General features: G+C 32.2%; 3 protein-coding genes across 11 annotated transcripts; 2 read left to right on the top strand and 1 right to left on the bottom strand.

Annotated features, from left to right (window-relative positions):
- Window positions 1-6080: 6080 nt before the first annotated feature.
- On the top strand, window positions 6081-10919 carry LOC107429134 (transcription factor bHLH49). 3 transcript variants are annotated; one of them, XM_048462811.2, is made up of 9 exons: window positions 6081-6367; window positions 7007-8057; window positions 8150-8380; window positions 8465-8530; window positions 8626-8694; window positions 9339-9410; window positions 9589-9780; window positions 10140-10227; window positions 10316-10919. In XM_048462811.2, the coding sequence occupies exons 2-9, from the start codon at window positions 7128-7130 to the stop codon at window positions 10351-10353; spliced, it is 1686 nt and encodes a 561-aa protein (XP_048318768.2). In that variant the 5' UTR covers window positions 6081-6367; window positions 7007-7127; the 3' UTR covers window positions 10354-10919. The 3 variants fall into 3 exon arrangements, with proteins under 3 accessions (XP_048318768.2, XP_048318767.2, XP_024934325.3); XM_048462810.2 differs by having other exon boundaries at window positions 6083-6367; window positions 9580-9780; XM_025078557.3 differs by lacking the exon at window positions 6081-6367 and adding an exon at window positions 6679-6861 and having other exon boundaries at window positions 9580-9780.
- A 1027-nt stretch (window positions 10920-11946) lies between these two features.
- Window positions 11947-18971, top strand: LOC112493156 (putative pentatricopeptide repeat-containing protein At1g68930). 4 transcript variants are annotated; one of them, XM_048463302.2, is made up of 7 exons: window positions 11947-14819; window positions 15605-15755; window positions 15918-16155; window positions 16584-16665; window positions 16747-16835; window positions 16981-17191; window positions 18481-18971. In XM_048463302.2, exon 1 carries the CDS (start codon window positions 12183-12185, stop codon window positions 14412-14414), a length of 2232 nt encoding a protein of 743 aa, XP_048319259.2. In that variant the 5' UTR covers window positions 11947-12182; the 3' UTR covers window positions 14415-14819; window positions 15605-15755; window positions 15918-16155; window positions 16584-16665; window positions 16747-16835; window positions 16981-17191; window positions 18481-18971. The 4 variants fall into 4 exon arrangements, with proteins under 4 accessions (XP_048319259.2, XP_060669064.1, XP_060669065.1 ...); XM_060813081.1 differs by having other exon boundaries at window positions 15915-16155; XM_060813082.1 differs by lacking the exons at window positions 15605-15755; window positions 15918-16155 and having other exon boundaries at window positions 18481-18650; window positions 18734-18971.
- On the bottom strand, window positions 15427-18913 carry LOC107429117 (uncharacterized). 4 transcript variants are annotated; one of them, XM_016039763.4, is made up of 5 exons: window positions 17442-18474; window positions 16599-17215; window positions 16075-16183; window positions 15684-16004; window positions 15427-15595 (listed from the first exon to the last, which is right to left on the bottom strand). In XM_016039763.4, exons 1-5 carry the CDS (start codon window positions 17592-17594, stop codon window positions 15569-15571), a joined length of 1227 nt encoding a protein of 408 aa, XP_015895249.3. In that variant the 5' UTR covers window positions 17595-18474; the 3' UTR covers window positions 15427-15568. The 4 variants fall into 4 exon arrangements, with proteins under 4 accessions (XP_015895249.3, XP_060669068.1, XP_060669067.1 ...); XM_060813085.1 differs by lacking the exon at window positions 15427-15595 and adding an exon at window positions 18813-18913 and having other exon boundaries at window positions 15651-16004; window positions 17442-17578; XM_060813084.1 differs by lacking the exon at window positions 15427-15595 and having other exon boundaries at window positions 15651-16004; window positions 17442-17658; window positions 17778-18474.
- Window positions 18972-20072: the final 1101 nt, after the last annotated feature.

Raw genomic sequence — 20072 nt, 5'->3', positions numbered from 1 at the left:
TTATTTGAACCAACCAAAATGTTAATCAAGAAATGCCCTAGTACTGCTCAACCTAGATCTTCCATGACAGTACCCTTCTGCACATCATATATATGTTGGAGACAAAGAGCTAGAATTGCAGGCACTCTTTTACCTCAATATATATATATATATATATATATTACACTAATTTTGTCAGGAGAGAGTAAAAATGTTCAGGGGGGAAAAAAAAAAAAAGAGAGAAGCAGAGTAAAAGATCCCCACATTTTTCCAAGAAAAGCATCTTCTGCTAAGAAAAAGGGTGGAACTTTTATGGAGGTAGAATTCAAGAAAAGTGAGCCAAAAGAGGCTACAAAAGTTTTAAAAACAATCATTCAACAACATCTCATCATGCTGTATGCAATGATGATGCATGAAATTCACCATTAAAAAAAATAAAAATAAAAATGAAAATAAATGAATTCTGAAACAGATTTAATTTGTGCCCTTCTCACACCCAACTGACACTCTTCCTCTACTCTTCAAGATTTTTGTATCTTAAAGTTAAAACTTGACTATGCATGCTATTCTATATATACTTATTTAAAGCGCAATGTATCTAACCAAGATAAACCATTATATATATATATCACATATTCACATTGTGTTATAATTATATAATGAAGCATCTACATTCGTATTAATTGAAAAGGATAATTATAAAAATATTAGTTCTAATCTACTTCTTAGGAAGAACATGGATCTTGTCTCGGTCACATTCACCTGGAAAGTTAGTTTTGAATTATAAAGGTTACGTAACTTTAATTCCATAATGCAAATTATGCTTTGAGTAATATAGAAGAATTGAAGATTCACACTACAAAAATAATAAACTATACCCTTTTTTTTTTTTTTTGGCTAAAACAATAAACTATAAAATTTTGATACAGTGGAATATATATATATATATATATATATATTGAGGATGAAAGTATATTTATGTGATAATTAGCGGTCATCATTTGTTCAATTAAATTTTTAGATTTAAATCATTAAATTGTTCAAGAGTTATCTTAGTTTTTACCATATTATTATTGTTTTTACTTAATATGTGGGAACATATTTTTAATAGATCATTACTTTATACGGTAAAGTAAAAATCTAACGTTGAATATCATTTTAAAAAAGTCAATTTTATATTGGGACTTATAAGTCTCCTATCTAAGCATGTTTAATAAAAAAATATCAATTTTAGAATAAAATTAATTCTTTCAAAATTTATTAAACATTAAATTCTTATTTTACATAATCAATTTAATTTTCTTTATAATAAAACTGTTACTTTTTACATATGTGTGTGTCTATATATATATATATATATATATATATATAAAGAAATTATCATAAATACTGAAATTTATATGATAAAAAATTATGAACATAGGTACCATAGGCTATATATAGAATATACATCTATATATATATATCATAAATACTGAAATTTATATGATAAAAAATTATGAACATAGGTACCATAGGCTATATATAGAATATACATCTATATATATATTATATATATATATATGTTTTATAATAAAACTGTTACTTTTTACATATGTGTGTGTCTATATATATATATATATATATATATAAAGAATATATATATAAAGAAACTATCATAAATACTGAAATTTATATAATAAAAAATTATGAACATAGGTACCATAGGCTATATATAGAATATACATCTATATATATATTATATATATATATGATAAGTACTAGTACGGTATTTTAGAGAGGGGGAAAAAAAAAAAAAGGTACTAGGATTTGTTAGAGATTGACATGCTTTGAAGTCTCAAACTTGGTTCTCCCCATCGATGATTAAAGCTCAAGCCCAAAGATTACTTTATTAGCATCTATATTGCATGAGAGAGAGAGAGGGTAATGATCAAAGATACAGTCCTTAATTGAGGTTAAAGAAATATAAAGCTGTATTTAAGAGTTCTCGAATCCCCAACTCCCATCCCATGTTGCTATGGATGGGATTTGGTTGCTTGGTCTTAGCTTTTCCAAAAGAAGAGCCATGCCAACCATGAGCCAACTCTCTCTCTCTCTCTCTCTCTCTCTCTCTGTGTGTCACTAAATATATAATTATTTATGTACTATAGTTTAATTGCAAATTTTATCGTTTTCATATATGACACTAATCAATAGGCCTCCTACAAAAGGGCACACTATTACACGTGGCAATTCCCAATTCGTTGAGTTCTTGGCTTTTCCATAATCTATGTGAAGAAAATGTTAACTAAGGAATCTAATCCCTAATTCTTTAACAGGGTGGTGGGTTTTATTTTTATTGTCTTCTCCTTTGGACTATCTCCTAAGCGATTTTGTTCATGGTTTCTAATGCATTGTACACAAATAATAATTATTATTAAATTCCTTATTTTAATGACAAAAAAGGAGGAGAGACAGGTACACATACATATATAAAATATTTTTTTTAGAAAATTAATTTTTATTTTATTTTCCTTCTCCAGCATACCTTGTAAAAAGCAAACCCCAATCAATACAAATCATTTTTACCTCTTAATTGACCAATTTTCTAAACCTTTCTCTGGGTTGAGTACTATGGGGGTTATATAAAGCAAAAGTGTGTATGTGGGGGAGATTCCATTGTTCTAAAGCTTAGGCCATTGTGATTGCAAGTCCCAATGCCAACTAATAATGACAGGAGAGAAAGAGAGAAAAGGACAGTCCATCAATGGCATAAACTAGTAAAAAGTTGCAACAGGCATTCAGAAAATATATTACTCTCAATTTTTTTTTAATTTTAATTATTAATCATGGATAACCTCTATTAAGCCTTGTTTTAATGAAGAATATTTTCTAATTAGTCCTAGCTCATAGGTCAACCTTGATAAATTTAATTACTTGACGTTTCTAGCCTTCAGATTTGTGATTACATTTTCCTGAGTGATTTCAATCTGTAAATTTATTTTAAAAAAAATTATTCATTAGGCAGACTAAATCATGTTATTATAATCTCCTTTATTGACTCTTTCATAAAAATTATTAATGCAGTTTTAAATTTGAAATATTAACAATGAGAATTTATTATTGCATTTTTTTGAACAAATTATTATTATTATTATTGAAGAGAAGATTTAAATCTAAATAATAAAAAAAACATTGGCATGTCAGAAAACATATATATTGAATAGAGGTGAATTAATTACCCCCTTAAATAGAAAAAAGGGAAAAAAAAATATTTTGAGATAAACAATTTTTTCTTAATACGAGGAATGACAAAGGAATCAAACATTTTCCTTTGATAAATTTGAATAAATTCCTAAATTATCGTGTTAATAAAATAACTAATTCTACAGAATTATTTGTTATATATATTTATTATTTTATGAAAAAAAAAATGTTAGAAGTTTTAACATATAATTGTCAACAAATTATGGAATTTTCATGTCTATAAAAAAATTATGGCATTTTCAATTTTATAAGATACTTAGCATTGAGCAACAGTAACACTTAAAGCTTCGAGCAGAAATAGCCTCTTAAAGTTTTCTGAAATTCATTAAAAGTTCCGAAAGCATTTATTGGTTATTCCATGAAGTTATTTAAATGGACCCCTTAAAAGTAAATTTGATTTTGTTATGGCCCTCCCAATCATTAAAACTTGTCATTTTATTCTCATCTATAATTCCATCAATTTTGAACCTCATGTATTAAATTCCACCACAACCTCATGTAAAAAGAATAAAAAATTAATTCAAGTATACAGTAAATTTTAAGAATTTTAATTATACAAGAATATCAATATCCTTTAGAAACTAATTTGAAAAGTAATTAAAAACTACCTTTTGAAATTATCATATAAAATATCAATTTTAACTTTTATTAATAAAATTAATATCATTCTTGTCCTAGGTCAATTGGTATTCTATGTATATTTTTTTTTGCATGGACCCTTTTTTTTAATTGCAATTTTATAAATGTTGAGTTTTGATACTTTAAATACTTTTCTGCTTTAATGTAAGATGAATGAAATGTCATGTTAAATTATAATTATATATAGTAAGAAAAATAATAATACTACCATTAAATAGGTGATAATGTCCTTCTTAGCCATTATATATACTTACAGCAATTGAAAATTATTATCTATCAAATATTTGCACATTGACTTTGAAATATACAGCTAACAATGATAAAACAATAATTTATCAAACATTAAATTGATATTTCTTATAACGCAGTTAAAGTTGATTTTTTAAAAAGCATTTCAACTCACATTATTCCTTCATTCCTCGTTAAAGCAACTTTTGTACATACAAATCTTTTCTTTCTTTTTTTTTTTTTCCTCTAATTTTGATCGAATTACATCTATTTCTACTATAAAAGAGAGGGGGACAATGTCTCTACCGAAGACCTCATAGTGTAGGTTTAAGTTGCATAAAAATATTTATGTTGAAAATAATCTAAGATAAAACTGAAAAACAAAAGGGTCATTTTCATTTCTGTATTTGTTTTTTAAACGTTAGTTATTAAATTACTTTAATTATAATGATTTAAAAATATATAAATAATCTTATATGGATTTAGATAAATATTAAAGCTTTATATGAACAAAGTGGTTCTTATAGAATTTCTTGTAATCAAACTTTATATGAACTTAAAGAATCATCAATGTTTTTTGAAATATTAATCTTTAAATAATTCAAATGCTGATAAGTTGGACTTGATGTGGACTTTTTTTTTTTTTTTTTTTGGGGGGTTTTCGGTAAGGGATGTGGACTTGTTTTTATGCATATACGTCGATATTAAATAAATGCATATAAGAAAGAGAAATAATAAAGACAAATGAGTGGTGTAATGGAAATTTGAGCCCCATTGCAATGAAATTTTCATCTTATAAAAAATGTGTTTTTTATATATATCACACGTTTTCTTTACCTAAATGTGGATGGAGAAATTGTAGAAAAAAAAAAAAAAAAAGGTGGATGGAGAAAAAAACACCATTAATAGACTTGAGAATTGACACACCTCTAACAAAATGTTTGAACCAAAATGTGGATATTTTAGTTATTGAAAACCATCTACCCCCTTCACTATCTAATTAAACCCAAAACAGTATTGGACCAAAAAAATGTTAATGGGTCATAATTTCAACAAATTTAGGCGTATAGAGAATATGGTCAAAGTTGAAAAAGAAAGATCATCGAAAGAATACATGAGTTTACTATCCTCCTAACCTAACTTATTAGCCTCGTCCCTCGGAGTTTGCGAAAAACATTAAAAACATATTTTGAAATTCTGTGCTGCCCAAATCTACCCCTAATTGATTGCAAATCAAAACACAACAATTTGACCATTTAAAATATCAGGGTCAGACAGTCCAATGGCCGATTTCTTTTAGACTAATAATTCAAAATTTGAATTCTCATTAATCAATATAAAAAAAAAAGTGGTAATAAAAAACAAGGATAGTTATATAATTTTGTAAGAAAACAATGTAATTTTTTTTTTAAATTTTTGGTTTTGCCTTTTTTATTTTCCTTCGCATGTGCAAACAAATAGCACAGAGCATAAAGTAATGGATAAGATGATCAAGTTATCAGGGAAAGAGATACCCATTGATCTTCTCACACAAATAATGCAACCTCCAGATTAATTAGAATATAAAGTAAGTGTGAAAATGAGCTAGATTTTGGGGGTTCTTGACCAAACAAACCACCTCCATTAAAGATCTTAAGCTCTTCTCCCAAGGTGTAATGAAGGACAATGAAATAAGATAAAAGAAAAACCCTTAGCTTAGAGTTGGCAATGTCAGTTGGTAGCTCAAACTGGAATAATAATTATACTGTTTTCGTTTAAAAAAAAAAAAAAAAAAAGAGCCCGAAATGTTAAACATAAAGTAACAAATTTAAAAAGTAAAAATATAAAATAAATAATAAAATAAAACAATGAATTTAATAAACCAAAGTAAATTAATAAAGGAGGGTCTTTTTAATATTTTACAGTAGCAGTGGCGGTGGTTAATCATCAACAGCTCTCTTTTTGATGTAAGCGTGGGTATAAATGCAGAGCCTTTGCCATTGCTCTTCTCTTTCACTCTCTTTCAAAAATCCCCCATTTCCTTGTTTTCTCTCTCTCCATTGCTCTCTCTCTCTCTCTCTCTCTCTCTCTCTCTATACAAAGAGTTAAAAACCTTGTTTTTACATATAAAAACTCCCTTTATTGGGTGTATAACAGTGGGCAAACAGAGTTTCCTGAGCTAAAAAACAGGAAGAGGTTTGAACAAAGCAAAAACCAAAACTCACAAGTTTTTTTTCTGAGTAAAAAAGCTTGAATGGAAGGCGGAGTGCCAAAAGTAGCACAGAGTCTGTAATGGGTATCTTTCTCTTGCCACTTTTAGTTCTCTCTCTCGTCTCTGTTTCAGAGCTTTTTTTTTTTTTTTTTTCTCTGCTTCTCTGACTAGGGTTTTGAATGGGGGTTATTTAATATGCTGAAATCAAAGTTCCCCTTGTTTTAATTGACTGCTTCCACAGACTTTTTTCATGCCTTTTCTTTGAACTGTCTCTTTTAAGTTTCTGTGTCTTGGGAGAGCTTCCCTTTGAGAAAGTTTGGTACTTCAGGTTCAGTGTTGGCTTTGGGAAATGCTAGCTGTTAAATACGTGTGATCATTTTGGTACAGTATTATTTGGGTACAAGGGTTTTATTTTAGTGATTTTCAGCTTATTAATTGAAGTGGGTTTCTATTATTTACTTCTTGTAAGATTGTTTTTTGGGTAGTTTACCTTCTGGGTCACATGATTTCTTTTTCTTTTTGGGTGGATTTATCTTTTGGTGGAGTCTCTTTAAGACCAATACAATGTTTCTTCAACTGTAAGTTTCAAATATTCATGGTTTGGTTTTAAGCTTGTTGGTAAAGTATGTTATTATCTTTTTGGAGATTTAAGTAGTATTTCTTTTTCTCAGTTCATCTTCACTTCTGTGTTTTGATCTTTGGTTAATGTTATTGAGCTACTAGGTTCTAATTAAGGGTGGTCAATTGTGGAGGCTTTGATAGCTGTGCTGGTTGATCAAGAAAAAGAATTGTAAGAGTAAAGGTAGTCACCGCTGGCTAGTTTGGGTATTCTTGTCAAGGAGAGATGGATATGGGAGACAGAGATAAATTTGAGTTAGAAAATAAGAATGAAGATCCAATGAACTATTCGCCTGGAATGTCTTCAGACTGGAGATTTGGTGGATCAAATCTTACAAATACATCTATGGGCTTGGTTTCGGTTGGAAATTCAATGGCAGTTAGCAAGGGTGATTTAATTGGTTCTTCTTGTTCCTCAGCTTCAATGATGGACTCATTTGGCCCAACACTTTGGGAGCAACCCACCAATTCACAAAGCTTGGGTTTTTGTGAAATGAATGTCCCTAGCAATTCGAACACTGTAAGCACATTAGGAATTAGAAAAGGCAGTCCTGGCTCATGGCGAAATGGTACTGATAGAGCTCTTGATATGTATTGGAATCCACCGAATTCAATGTCAAAGGGTGGTATGTTCTTACCAAATGTGCCTGGAGTGCTTCCACAAAGCTTATCCCAGTTGCCAGCTGACTCTGCTTTTATAGAGCGTGCCGCAAGGTTCTCATGCTTCAATGGTGGGAATTTTGGTGACATGGTTAACTCTTTTGCAATTCCTGAATCCATGGGAATTTACTCAAGAGGTGGGGGAATGATGCATGGAGCTCAAGACATTTTAGGAGGCAATGGATTGAAACCAGTGTCTGGTTTGCAGTCTCAAAAGAATGAGCTGAGTGTGGGTGAAGCTTCAAAAGATGCTTCTTTGACTGTTGAGCATGGGCCTACCGATGGGGCCCCACTCAAGAATGAGAGGAAAAGTGAGAGCCTAGTAAGATCTCATGACGAAGCAAAACAAGGTGTTGGTAATGGTGGGTCTGGTAATGAATCTGATGAAGCTGAATTTAGTGGTGGTGGCCAAGAGGAGCCATCCATGTTGGAGGGTCATGGAGGTGAACCTTCTGCTAAGGGGCTTGGCTCGAAGAAAAGGAAAAGAAATGGACAGGTTAACTACCATATCGAATTTTTTTCCCCCTAGTGTGTATAATTTGTGCTGCTTTAATCTCATACATGTTTCTGATTCTGAATTTGTGACAGGATATGGATCTTGATCAAGCCAAAGGAGCTTCACAACAACCTGGTGAATCAGCAAAGGATAATACTGAATTTCAACATAAGGGAGACCAAAACCATGGTACAGCCACAAACAAGGCTACTGGAAAACATAGTAAACAGGGGTCCCAAGCTTCAGATCCACCAAAAGAAGAATATATTCATGTTAGAGCTCGAAGAGGGCACGCAACAAACAGCCATAGTCTTGCAGAGAGAGTATGATTTTAAGTGAATGTTTTCAATTAAATTTATGCACTCCTAATTACATTTGGACTGGAGTTAATTTATCATGAACTACAGGTCAGAAGGGAAAAGATTAGTGAAAGGATGAAGTTTCTTCAAGACCTTGTACCTGGATGCAGCAAGGTTATTTTGATTGAACCAATAGCTTTAGAAGTGATAGGATGCATTCTACCAGAATTTTATGTAGTGTTGTCCTGAATATTGATTTGTTTTTGCAGGTAACTGGTAAGGCAGTGATGTTAGACGAAATCATTAATTATGTACAGTCGTTGCAACGGCAGGTTGAGGTATGGAAATTATGTGTTTTTAACTTTTCCTCCATAGAATGTGATTCTTGATTTGAGAAGTACAACTGCTCTCAAGTATCTCGGGTATCCTGCAGCATCAATTTTTTTTTAATTTTAATCAAGTGCTCTGGTTGTCAGTCTCGAATTCCGTAACATTTTGTGCTTCTTAACACTGATCTATCAATAAGTTTATCCTTGCTAACAACTATGGTTTTTGTCTCTATGATCTTTGCTTTTGAGAGATATTAAAATTACATGATTCAATTGCTAGTGTGGCCATCTAAAACTATTCATGGAAGTAATCTTGATTTGAGAAGTACAACTGCTCTCAAGTATCTTGGGTATCCTGCAGCATCAATTTTTTTAATTTTAATCAAGTGCTCTGGTTCTCATTCTCAATTCCCGTAACTTTTGGCAATTTGTTCATCTTAACACTGATCTATTAATTAGTTTATCCATGCTAGCAACTATTCTCTAAGATCTTTGCTTTTGAGAGATATTAAAATTACATGATTCAATTGCTAGTGTGACCGTCTAAAACTATTCATGGAAATAATCCATTTTGTTTGCTTCATTATGTTAGAAATGTAGGTGTTACTGAGTTAAATAGTATTTTTATATGACACTGAACTCTTTCCATGCAGTTTCTGTCGATGAAGCTCGCAACGGTGAATCTGAGACTAGATTTTAACATTGAAGGGCTCCTTGCAAAAGACGTAAGTAATTTGTTTATTTCAGTATGATGCAAAAAAGTTTCTATGTATATTTCCATATTGTATCCTTGCAAAAGACGTAAGTAATTTGTTTATTTCAGTATGATGCAAAAAAGTTTCTATGTATATTTCCATATTGTAATTCACCTCTATATTGTATATTTCTGTATAGATCCTTCAGTCACGGGTTGGTCCATCATCTACACTAGCATTTTCCCCAGAGATGCCAATGTCTTATCCTTCACTACATCCATCTCAACAAGGACTTATTCAGGCAGGCCACCCGGGCATTGGGAGTTCTTCTGATGTACTTCGGAGAACCATTAGTTCTCAGTTGACACCTCTAACTGGGGGATTCAAGGAACCTAATCAGGTATTGTTATAGATAAGACTATATTATGAGACCATAGTAGTACTTCTTTGTTTCATACTAAAGTAGCTCTTATTATATTTTAATAACATATGTTAATTATGATTAACTAGTAGAGAGCAGTTATCCTGTCCATGGGAAAAGATGAAACCCTGAGTTGTGAGATTTTTCTTTATTTGTTGTTTGATGGGGTAAAAAAAAAGTTCGTTTGGCTGAGAAAAACAGCGCACCACGTCATATTTATCTACAGTCAGGATAGCATGCCATCATGCCAGATTCTAAGTGGATCTAATCTAAGCTTTGTAATGAGCCTTCTCTCTTCTGCTACAAACTAACCATTCATTTAATATCTTTAACTACAGCTACCAAATGTGTGGGAGGATGAGCTCAACAATGTAGTACAGATGAGCTTCGGAACCAGTGCTCCTCCTAGTAGCCATGATGTGGATGGTATTATTTCATCGCGGTTTCCATTTAAGCATTATTCAAATGTTCTGGAATTGTTCTTAAGCTAAGGAGTTCTGCTGCATTTTTGCAGGGTCTTTGCCAGCAGGTCATATGAAAGTTGAACTTTGATCACTCACCCAGATTTTATGCCATACGGCAATACTTTGTGCCATATTATACGCAAACCTTGCCAAAATATCCGAAGTACATGACATTCCCTCTTCCAAGGACTATGGTTGACAAGATACCATCAAAATAATACTTCATGATCCAAGTTATACCAGCCTCTTGCTTAAAAAAATTCTCAGAAGGAAGGTGAAGCTGTGCGGCCTGACATATCATCTCTTTTGTTCAGGCCATGTTACATTGTATGCCATGCATATATATATGCAGCAATATGAAAGTTCTACAGTCTGATGGAAATGGTTTGCCTCTTAGGTGAAGGGACAAAGAAATGTGTATAGATTGATACTACAAAAGATTTCGAGAGGAAATGATTAGAGGGAAGTTGATAATGAAGGTTTGTTCTTTTGTTTCTGTCAGATGGAATGGGCAAGGATATGTAGGTTATAAGAATGCTATGGAAATCATGGTCATGTTTTTGCTGCTCATTTTGGAGAGTTTAGAGGCTGTTTTTGTTAATAATATATATTTGACAAAATGTTAAATGTTATTTATTTCCTTTTTTTGGTTCATTTTTAAACTTTTTAACTTTTGTCCGTCTCATATCTTTGAGTTTACCAAACGGCCCCTTTCCTTCTGCCCAGATTTCTTCTCTTTTTATTTACAATCATAAAAATGGAATTTAATCTGGGAAAATCATATTAAATATGTAAGAAACTATATATGAAATATGCAGTACAGAAAAAAAAAAAGAAAAAAAAAAACTTTAATAAATCTAGGATAAGAATGGTACGTATGGGGGAAATATTAATTTATTAATATCTACAAGATTTTTTTCAGGGACACATAATATTGTGCTAATTAATTACTGACAAAAGGTTATTTAGCTAATGTTTTTCTTAATCCAATTACTTTATATAAATATATATATATATAATATTAGACTTACAAATTAATTTATCAAATGAAATGTCCAAAATAATATAGTATTATTTTATTAGTTTGGTTATTTATGTACATTTTTTCTTGCTTAATTATTATAAAAAAAGATTCTTATACAAGATTTCAAGAATAAAATCTAAAATTTTAATATTGATTTTTAATTTTAATCCGATAAGTTAAAGTTTAAAATTTTAATAATCACTGTTAAATTTAATCAATGGTCGAGGTAAAATTTGGCAAAAACTCCTCACGTGTCCTTTACCCTCTCTACCATTGTAGACATTCTTCCCATAATTCTTCTCCATAATAATCTTTATCTTAAACTACAAAATCACCTCGATTTATTTGGAAAAATTTAATATAAAATAATAATAAGAAAAAAAGAAGAAGATCATGTGAATATTTAACTCTCTTAAATCTAAGCTTAACTATTGATTAAATTCAATAATTAATATTAAAATTCTGAACTTTAATTTTATCTATAAAAATCTCTTTAATCAATAAACAATTATCCATTATTTTTACCACGTTATTTAATGAAATTTTTGATATCCATAGTACTAAATAAATAAAATTTAGGAAGAAAAAAAAAAAAGCTTTGAAAGTTGAATATATTATCAAATATTTATGTTAATAATTACGCTTCATTAAGAAAGATGCAATTTCAAAACTCCAAAAGGATCAATCTAGTACCAGTTTTCAACCCTAATTTAAACGGATCAGTTTTAAGTGCTTTTACCATTTTAGACAAACCTCGTGAGCATCAAACCAAACCATATATGGTCTTCTCTGTTTCGCCGACTCTATTTTCTTCATTTTTTAATTTTTTTTGGGGAAAATTTTCGAAAAACTGTAAACGTTATTTCCCGCCGAATATTAGTTGAAGGTGAAAAATGTATTGGTCCTCTAACTATTACAGTGGCTTGCTCAAACTCTGCTGCGAAAGAAGAAATCAAGGACTGGCAAAGAAACTCCATTGCCATATACTCAGAACCTTGGCATACCCAGAAACCTTTCTTTTCAATAACCTCATTGACACCTACGGTAAATTAGGCAGCGTAAAGTATGCACGCCGTACGTTCGATCAAATGCGTCAACCAAATGTTTTCTCATGGAACACCATTCTATCCGCTTATTCCAAATCGGGTTGCCTTTATGAGATGCAAGAGATCTTTGATCGAATGCCCAGTCATGATGGAGTCACTTGGAATGCGCTTATTTCTGGGTATGCGTCTTTTGGTTCAGTGGCCGACTCGGTGAAGGTTTATAGGCTGATGGTAAGAGATGGACCTGTTAATCTGAATCGAATTACGTTCTCTACTATGGTCATACTTTCTTCGAGTAAAGGGTGTCTTGATTTGGGTCGGCAGGTGCATGGGCAAATAGTGAAATTTGGGTTCGAGTTCTACTTGTTTGTTGGTAGTCCTTTGGTGGACATGTATTCCAAAGCAGGGTTGATATATGATGCAAAGAAGGTTTTTGATGGGATGGCAGAGAGAAATGTGGTTATGTTTAATACAATGCTGACTGGGCTTTTACGATGTGGGTTGATAGAAGATTCTGAATGTTTGTTTCGTAGAATGCCAGAAAAAGATTCAATTTCTTGGACAACAATGATTACTGGACTTACCCAGAATGGTTTGGAAAGAGAAGCGATTAACAAGTTTCGAGACATGAGATTAGAAGACTTAGGTATGGATCAATTTACATTTGGTAGCGTATTGACGGCATGTGGAGGAATCTTGGCCTTGGAAGAAGGCAAACAAATTCATGCTTACATTATTAGGACTTATCCTAGGGATAACATATATGTTGGGAGTGCTCTTGTTGACATGTATTGCAAGTGTAAAAGCATAAAATCTGCTGAAACAGTTTTCAAGAGGATGCCCCGGAAAAACGTTGTATCTTGGACTGCAATGCTAGTTGGTTATGGCCAGAATGGGCATAGCGAAGAAGCTGTAAGAATTTTTTGTGAAATGCAGAGAGAAGGTGTTGAACCAGACGATTTTACTCTGGGAAGTGTAATTAGCTCATGTGCGAACCTAGCAAGCTTAGAAGAGGGTGCCCAGTTTCATGGTCAAGCTCTAGTTTCAGGCTTGATTTCTTTCATCACTGTTTCCAATGCACTTGTTACATTGTATGGTAAATGCGGAAGCATTGAAGACTCCAATAGGTTGTTCAATGAGATGAGCATAAGGGATGAAGTCTCCTGGACTGCATTGGTTTCAGGGTATGCCCAGTTTGGAAAAGCCAGTGAGACTATTGCTTTGTTTGAAAAGATGTTGGCCAATGCTTTAAAGCCTGATGGGGTTACTTTCATTGGGGTTCTTTCAGCTTGCAGTAGAGCAGGACTAGTGGAGAAAGGACATGAATATTTTGAGTCAATGGTGAAAAAACATGGAATTACACCAACTTCTGATCACTACACTTGCATGATTGATCTTCTTGGGCGAGCTGGAAGGTTAGAAGAAGCAAAAGGCTTTATAAACAAGATGCCTTTTAAACCTGATGCTATTGGTTGGGCCACCTTGCTAAGCTCGTGTAGACTTCATCATAATGTAGAAATTGGAAAATGGGCAGCTGATTTTCTTCTGGAAATAGAGCCCCATAACCCTGCAAGCTATATCTTGCTCTCAAGCATCTATGCTGCTAATGGGAAATGGGATGATGTAGCCAAATTAAGGAGAGGAATGAGAGATAAGGGGGTGAGAAAGGAGCCAGGATGTAGTTGGATCAAATATAAAAGCCGAGTGCACATTTTCTCAGCAGATGACCGGTCAAATCCATTTTCAGATCAGATATATGCTGAGCTGGAGAAACTAAATTGCAAAATGATAGATGAGGGTTATGTGCCGGATATGGGTTCTGTTCTTCATGATGTTGAGGAATCAGAGAAGATGAAGATGCTGAACCATCATAGTGAGAAGCTTGCAATTGCCTTTGGGTTAATTTTTATTCCAGCTGGCCTTCCCATAAGGGTAGTTAAAAACCTTAGGGTCTGTGGTGATTGCCATAATGCCACTAAATATATCTCTAAGATCACAAAAAGAGAGATACTTGTAAGAGACGCTGTCCGATTCCATTTATTTAAAGATGGAACATGTTCATGTGGGGATTTTTGGTGATTATTTTCTATTACTGTCAAAATTCTTTTGGAGATGATTGTGAAACCACCTATTTATCAGGTGACTGACCAAAAAGAACTCTATCGGTGTCAGGAAATTCATTTAATGCATCACTGTCGTTATACATGAACCAAATTTTCAAGAATATCTTTGTAAGGTTTAAACAATGATGTGTTTAGAGATCAAGGATTGTAAAAAGAGAACTTTAGTTTCTTCCTCCTATAACAGAATCTTGTCAACTGAAGTACCAAGCTTTGGTGAATATATTCAACTATTCCAAGTGGTACAAGGGAATCATCTATCAAATGCTGTGTTTATCTGCCTGTGCTTGCCATCGACCCCTCTGAGAGTGCTTAATGTAGGGAAATTGTTGGATTATGTTGTAACAGACTACAAATTATTGAGGTAAGATTTTGAAATGGTTTACTTATTACTTGAAGGTTAATGTTCTATATTCCAATTAAATAATATTTTTAATTAATTTTTTTCTTTAGTTTGATAGAATACTGTTAGTTGTTTTAATTCATAATTACTGAATATTAAAAGATCTGTCATATGATACCCTAGACTCTTCATCCACTTCCATATGTGGCAGTGTTTGTCATTTTAGATGGGGATGATTGATTGATCATATTTTGATATTTGAAATATAGATATGCATAGGCTTTCTAGATGTGTCAATTAATAACGGCCTTGATGATAATATCTTCAATTAATAAAGTACGGCTCGTCCTACCTTTCGTTAGGGATGTGAGTATTTCCCACACTTACATCCGCCTTTTTTGTATTCATATGGGCTTTCTACTTTCATAACCCTCATTATATCACGCGAAAGTTTTTCGTGGGCTGATAACCGGGGCAGTGTGCATGAGCGAGACTGACCATATTATCTTTTTGAGTGTTGCTTTTTACACTTCTATTTTATCTTTATGTTTACTTGAATAGATATAATGTTTACTTGAATAGATATAATCATCAATGGGCATGTATTTTTGAATGAAGGGAAGATATCTGAAGAGTATTGGACCTCTTAAATGAATTTATTACAAAATTCTCAGTGCAAGCTGACAAATGTATAGAAGTGTAAGGATTTTGAATTTAAAATACATACAAAATAGAGAATTAATTTTCAAATTTCCCTCTGCATTATAATGTCACACCCCTTGACCTTGATGTGGGTTCTGCATTAGGTGAGAAAAGAATTGATCAATATAAAAGTTATACTTGAGAACAACCTCAGCATAAAGGAGAAAAATCGACAAGATTTACCTGCAACTTTGTACAAATCTCTATGACTTCAGCTAGAGGTGCCCAATCACCAAAATTCCTCTCAATAAACTGGTAAGCGATGCCACTCTTTCCATTCCCCATTATAAAAAGTCCACCTTTAATTTCACCTTCTCCTTTGAAGTTTTGCTTTATTCCCATGGCTTTCGCACGCCTGTAATTTGCTATAGCTCGGGGGTTGAAAATGAATCCTGATAGGAACTTCTCCTTTAGCAGTTCCCCACCACCAAGGGCTTTGAAGAATCCCATACCTCGATCAAATATTACAGCACCACCCCAGTATCGTGGCCAGAAGTCTTTTACCTGCACCATTCAGCAATAAGTCAGCCATTTCTTTGAATGATTAAGGAGTTGAAACGAGTATTCTGAATACCTCTGAATCTATGTTCTCATGAAGCACTGCTATTAATTGAACTCCCAGTGCATCAAATATGGGTTTCTTGGCATATAGCTGGTGAGCTTCAGCTCTGCACATGATGCACCTGTGATTGAGTTCAATAGACATACAAAACAAAATTAATCAACATGTTTAAGTAAAATAGATCAACCCTTAAAGCGGTGAGAGGATCCTAGAGAAAAATCAACTTTTCTAAATATTGCTCAAGTCATTGTACATTTTGTTCTTTATCCTTTCTATTAGTATCCTATTAACAGCAGGCATGTTTTCGTTTATGCTACACTTAGATATCCATATAAAGAAATTTTTTAACAAAAAAATTCAATCTGTGCACTAGTTTATCACTTGAATTTGTTCTGATGATCATGATAGTTGTTGAAGCCTAAAAACTTGTCTGATTTAGCAGTTGTAGGTTTATTACTGAATTATAGTAAATATAACCAGAACATACACAAACTAAACCCATTTTACATGTTATATTGTAGGTTATAGAAATTTACCCAGGACGTCGAATGCAAACGAGCACAGCCGGTTTTTCTCGCCATAATTCTGAAGCTTTCATAGGAGGTGCCTTGGATTTCACTAAACTCTCTACCCCAACCTTGTACTCAGGAGTTAATTTCTGAACTGAGATGTTTTCAATTGCAGAATATGGAGCAACTTTATCAACTATAGGAGGAGCCTTTATGCAGCCACATCTACTCTCGGCTGGTTCGGCAGCAACAATCCCTTTGAAGGTGTATCCATCTTTAATCTTAAAATCTGCTAAAGATTGTTCAAGTGATTTTTCACTTGTATTACTTCTTATAATTGATTTTGTTCTACTTTGTATCTTTTGGGAGACAAAATCATAACTTTTATAGATGCTGTTGTTTCTTGAAGGTCTGCTGGTTAACTTTGTTGAGGGGGGAGCATTCGATTTGGGTAAGGTGTCTGCACATGCACTTGTTCTATCCATAAAACGGGCGATATGGCCTCTCTTCATACCAAATTGGGAGGACAGATCTCCACTGCTTAAGCTGAGAAGCTCAGGCAGAGACTTCCCAGAGGATTCAAACTTATCTCCATATTGCATCAGAGAACGTTCATGCAGGTATGCCCTGATTTCCAGTGCATCCTAATGTAAAGAAAAAATATTCCTTAGCAACACATTCAGTTTTTATATCTATGCAAAATGGAATCAAACACTTTAAGTTTAGACATTCAAGATGAAGGGAATGATGTTTCAAAATATAATATATAAGATTGACCATAAAAAAATTGGAATATACCCTTTCCTTTGGGGTTGAAACCTGAAGAACTGGAAGAATATGTAAGGAGTTCTTAATGAATGGAGAACCAACCTTTTGTTCTTGAGTCATGTTTATTGCATTCATGTCTTCTGAGTTCATGATCTTCAAGGTTGGCACATCATCCCAGCCTTCTTCTAACAGTTTTGGAAGCAGTCCTTTCAGAACTCCATTCCCAACAAATTCTTCCACTGAAAAAGAGGCCATTTTATTTCAAAGCAGATAGTGTTTCAAATGAATAAGTCTCGTTCCTGGGACAGATCTGCATATACTACAAGTACACACAAAGCACACAAATATATCAACTTTATTGGCGTTACGGCCAACTACTAAGACATAGAAAAGGCCTTTAGTGCATTAAAATAATGAATTTTTTAGAAAAATATTCACCTTATTCGGCAATATCAATGATATAACAGTTTAATTTCTATATGTTTTCTTGATTGGGACCATTCAACCAATTCACATGCATTATTTTATGATGATAAACATCAAATTGGAATTGATTCATATTATTAATGTGTAAACTGGGTCATGAAAGTCTGCTTATAACTTGGTCTTTTGAATGTCCTAGGAGAAATTGAGGCGACTGGTTCTTATGGCTTGATTATGCATTTGAAAAAGTAATCTTTGTATCTTTTTTTTTTTTTCTTTTTTTCTTTTTTTCTTTTTTTCTTTTTTTCTTTTTTCTTTTTTGTTTTTCTCCTTCTGTTTTTTAGGTTATTTCTTTGCTCTAAGATTCTATGGGAATAAAGTGGACTGGTTTTGGTGTCCTACAGCATTTTATTATTCTCCTTAGACAGATGGAATGGAAGATCCTAACTGTATAGAGATGATTTAAAAAATAGGTTATAGGCTTTAATGCCCTTGTCCATACAATAGAAAAGGACAAATATGTGAATCAAATGACATAAAGACAGGAAGAAGGACACAAATTGAGTCCAGAATACAAAAACTATGTACAAATATCTTATCTTATAGCATTATAAAGTCAAAAGATGCTTTGAAATCAATAGAGAAAATAAATAAATAAATTTTAGGACATGCCATTTGGCAAGAAGATAATGGTTGAGCTAATATATTTGATTGATAGGTAAATTTGAAGTTGCTGGATTGCAGTTGCATTTGACAATTTGAGGTGTTAGTAGAATTTGTTTGAGGCATTGCCGGCTAAAACCTGCCCCTGTTGGAAATCATTATTGTTGACAATTGCCATTCCCAGCTTGCCGAGGCAAAGTACTCTTACAGCATAAAAGCATAATGGTATAAACCTTCTTGTGGGTTTCTAAATATTGCAGCCTTTTTCTCTTCTGAATTTATATTCTACTTATTATGAAATATTTTAGCGTGGAGGGAATGACAATACAAGTCAATGATATTATGGTTATCAGAGAAGAAAGTAGGATTGAAATCTTGTGAACCTACTTGAATTTGTCCCGTGCCTTCCTTGGGGTTCGATTGTCAAACGAACTTATGAAGGAAAAAAGGATTATTAGCACCTTCATGACCGTCCTTATTGAGACAGCTTTTTCAACAACGATACTGAATTACAATTCTTTGATTTATTTATTTATTTATTTTTTTAATCAGAGCACAGTGACAAGATAATAATAATAATATAAGGCCCATATTTTATTATTACATCTTGGTATGTTCTGATCAATTTTAGTCCTAATTTATAATCCATTTAGTTCGAAATGATTTTCTTTCCGTTTTGGTTAACTGGTTTGAAATGATCTAGCATGAAGTACAGCACTAAAAGTTGCTGGGATATTATTTAATTTCCAAGCTCAAAAATTGATATCATAACATTTTTTTTTTTTGGGTCAAACCGTTATTGGAAGTTCCAATCCATCTGTCATGTTTCTTCGCCGAGAAATAATGTTCCAAATATATTAATAAATGTTAACCGTACTTTTAAGTTTTGATGTAAAATTTCAGAAAATAACGCAAATAAATAAATAAAAACCTTACATACTTTCCATCGATTAACAAGAAAAAAAAATTCATGATTTTAAAAATATAAATATATTTTTCTATTTTTAATTTCAAAGTTGCAAATAAACTCGAGCAGCTCGAGGTCAGCTCTGATCTCGAGCTCTCGGTCGAACATGATTTTTAAAAAAAATGTGTTTAGGTTAAATAAGAAATGAAACTTGTGGGTTAATTTTAAGCAATAAATCAAGTTCGTAAATATGTGAGTAAATCGAATTTATTACTTATATGCTACTGTAAAAAAATTATATTATGAATATAAGCGTATTAAATGTTTATAATGCATAAATAATATTTTTTATAAACATAAATTTATAATTTTTGAAAAATAAATTTATAATCAAATTAATAGAATAAATAAATTTATTAATAACTGTTGTTAAATTTTTTATTTTAAGTAAATAAATATTTATGTTTTTAAATTTTTATATTGTAACTAGCTGAATCGAATTAAGCTTATACTGTTCATAAACAAACCGAATCGAGTTTGAACATGTTATTTTAAAATTTTATGAGCTTAAATCTTGAGCACTTAAAAAATTATGCAAACCGAGCTTAAGAATGTTAAAACTTGATTCATTTACACTCCTACTTAATTTTATATTCTATTTTTCAAAATAAATAATGAAAATTTAAATTTTGACACACGTACGTACATATATATTACTTCTTTTTTTTTTTTCTTTTTTT

This window comes from Ziziphus jujuba, chromosome 12 (assembly GCF_031755915.1).
Source record: "Ziziphus jujuba cultivar Dongzao chromosome 12, ASM3175591v1".
NCBI lineage: Eukaryota > Viridiplantae > Streptophyta > Magnoliopsida > Rosales > Rhamnaceae > Ziziphus > Ziziphus jujuba.
This window is presented reverse-complemented; position numbering and strand designations above follow the sequence as displayed.

Coding starts and splice junctions, on each gene's coding strand:
- LOC112493156 (XM_060813082.1), top strand. CDS start 12,183: ATGTATTGGTCCTCTAACTATTACAGTGGCTTGCTCAAACTCTGCTGC.
- LOC107429134 (XM_048462810.2), top strand. CDS start 7,128: ATGGATATGGGAGACAGAGATAAATTTGAGTTAGAAAATAAGAATGAA. Junction 9,411..9,579: donor AAGGGCTCCTTGCAAAAGAC/GTAAGTAATTTG, acceptor ATTTCTGTATAG/ATCCTTCAGTCACGGGTTGG. Junction 10,228..10,315: donor TAGTAGCCATGATGTGGATG/GTATTATTTCAT, acceptor GCATTTTTGCAG/GGTCTTTGCCAGCAGGTCAT.
- LOC107429117 (XM_060813083.1), bottom strand. CDS start 17,594: ATGGCCTCTTTTTCAGTGGAAGAATTTGTTGGGAATGGAGTTCTGAAA. Junction 17,216..17,441: donor ACATGACTCAAGAACAAAAG/GTTGGTTCTCCA, acceptor TCTTTACATTAG/GATGCACTGGAAATCAGGGC. Junction 16,184..16,598: donor GTTTGCATTCGACGTCCTGG/GTAAATTTCTAT, acceptor ACTCAATCACAG/GTGCATCATGTGCAGAGCTG.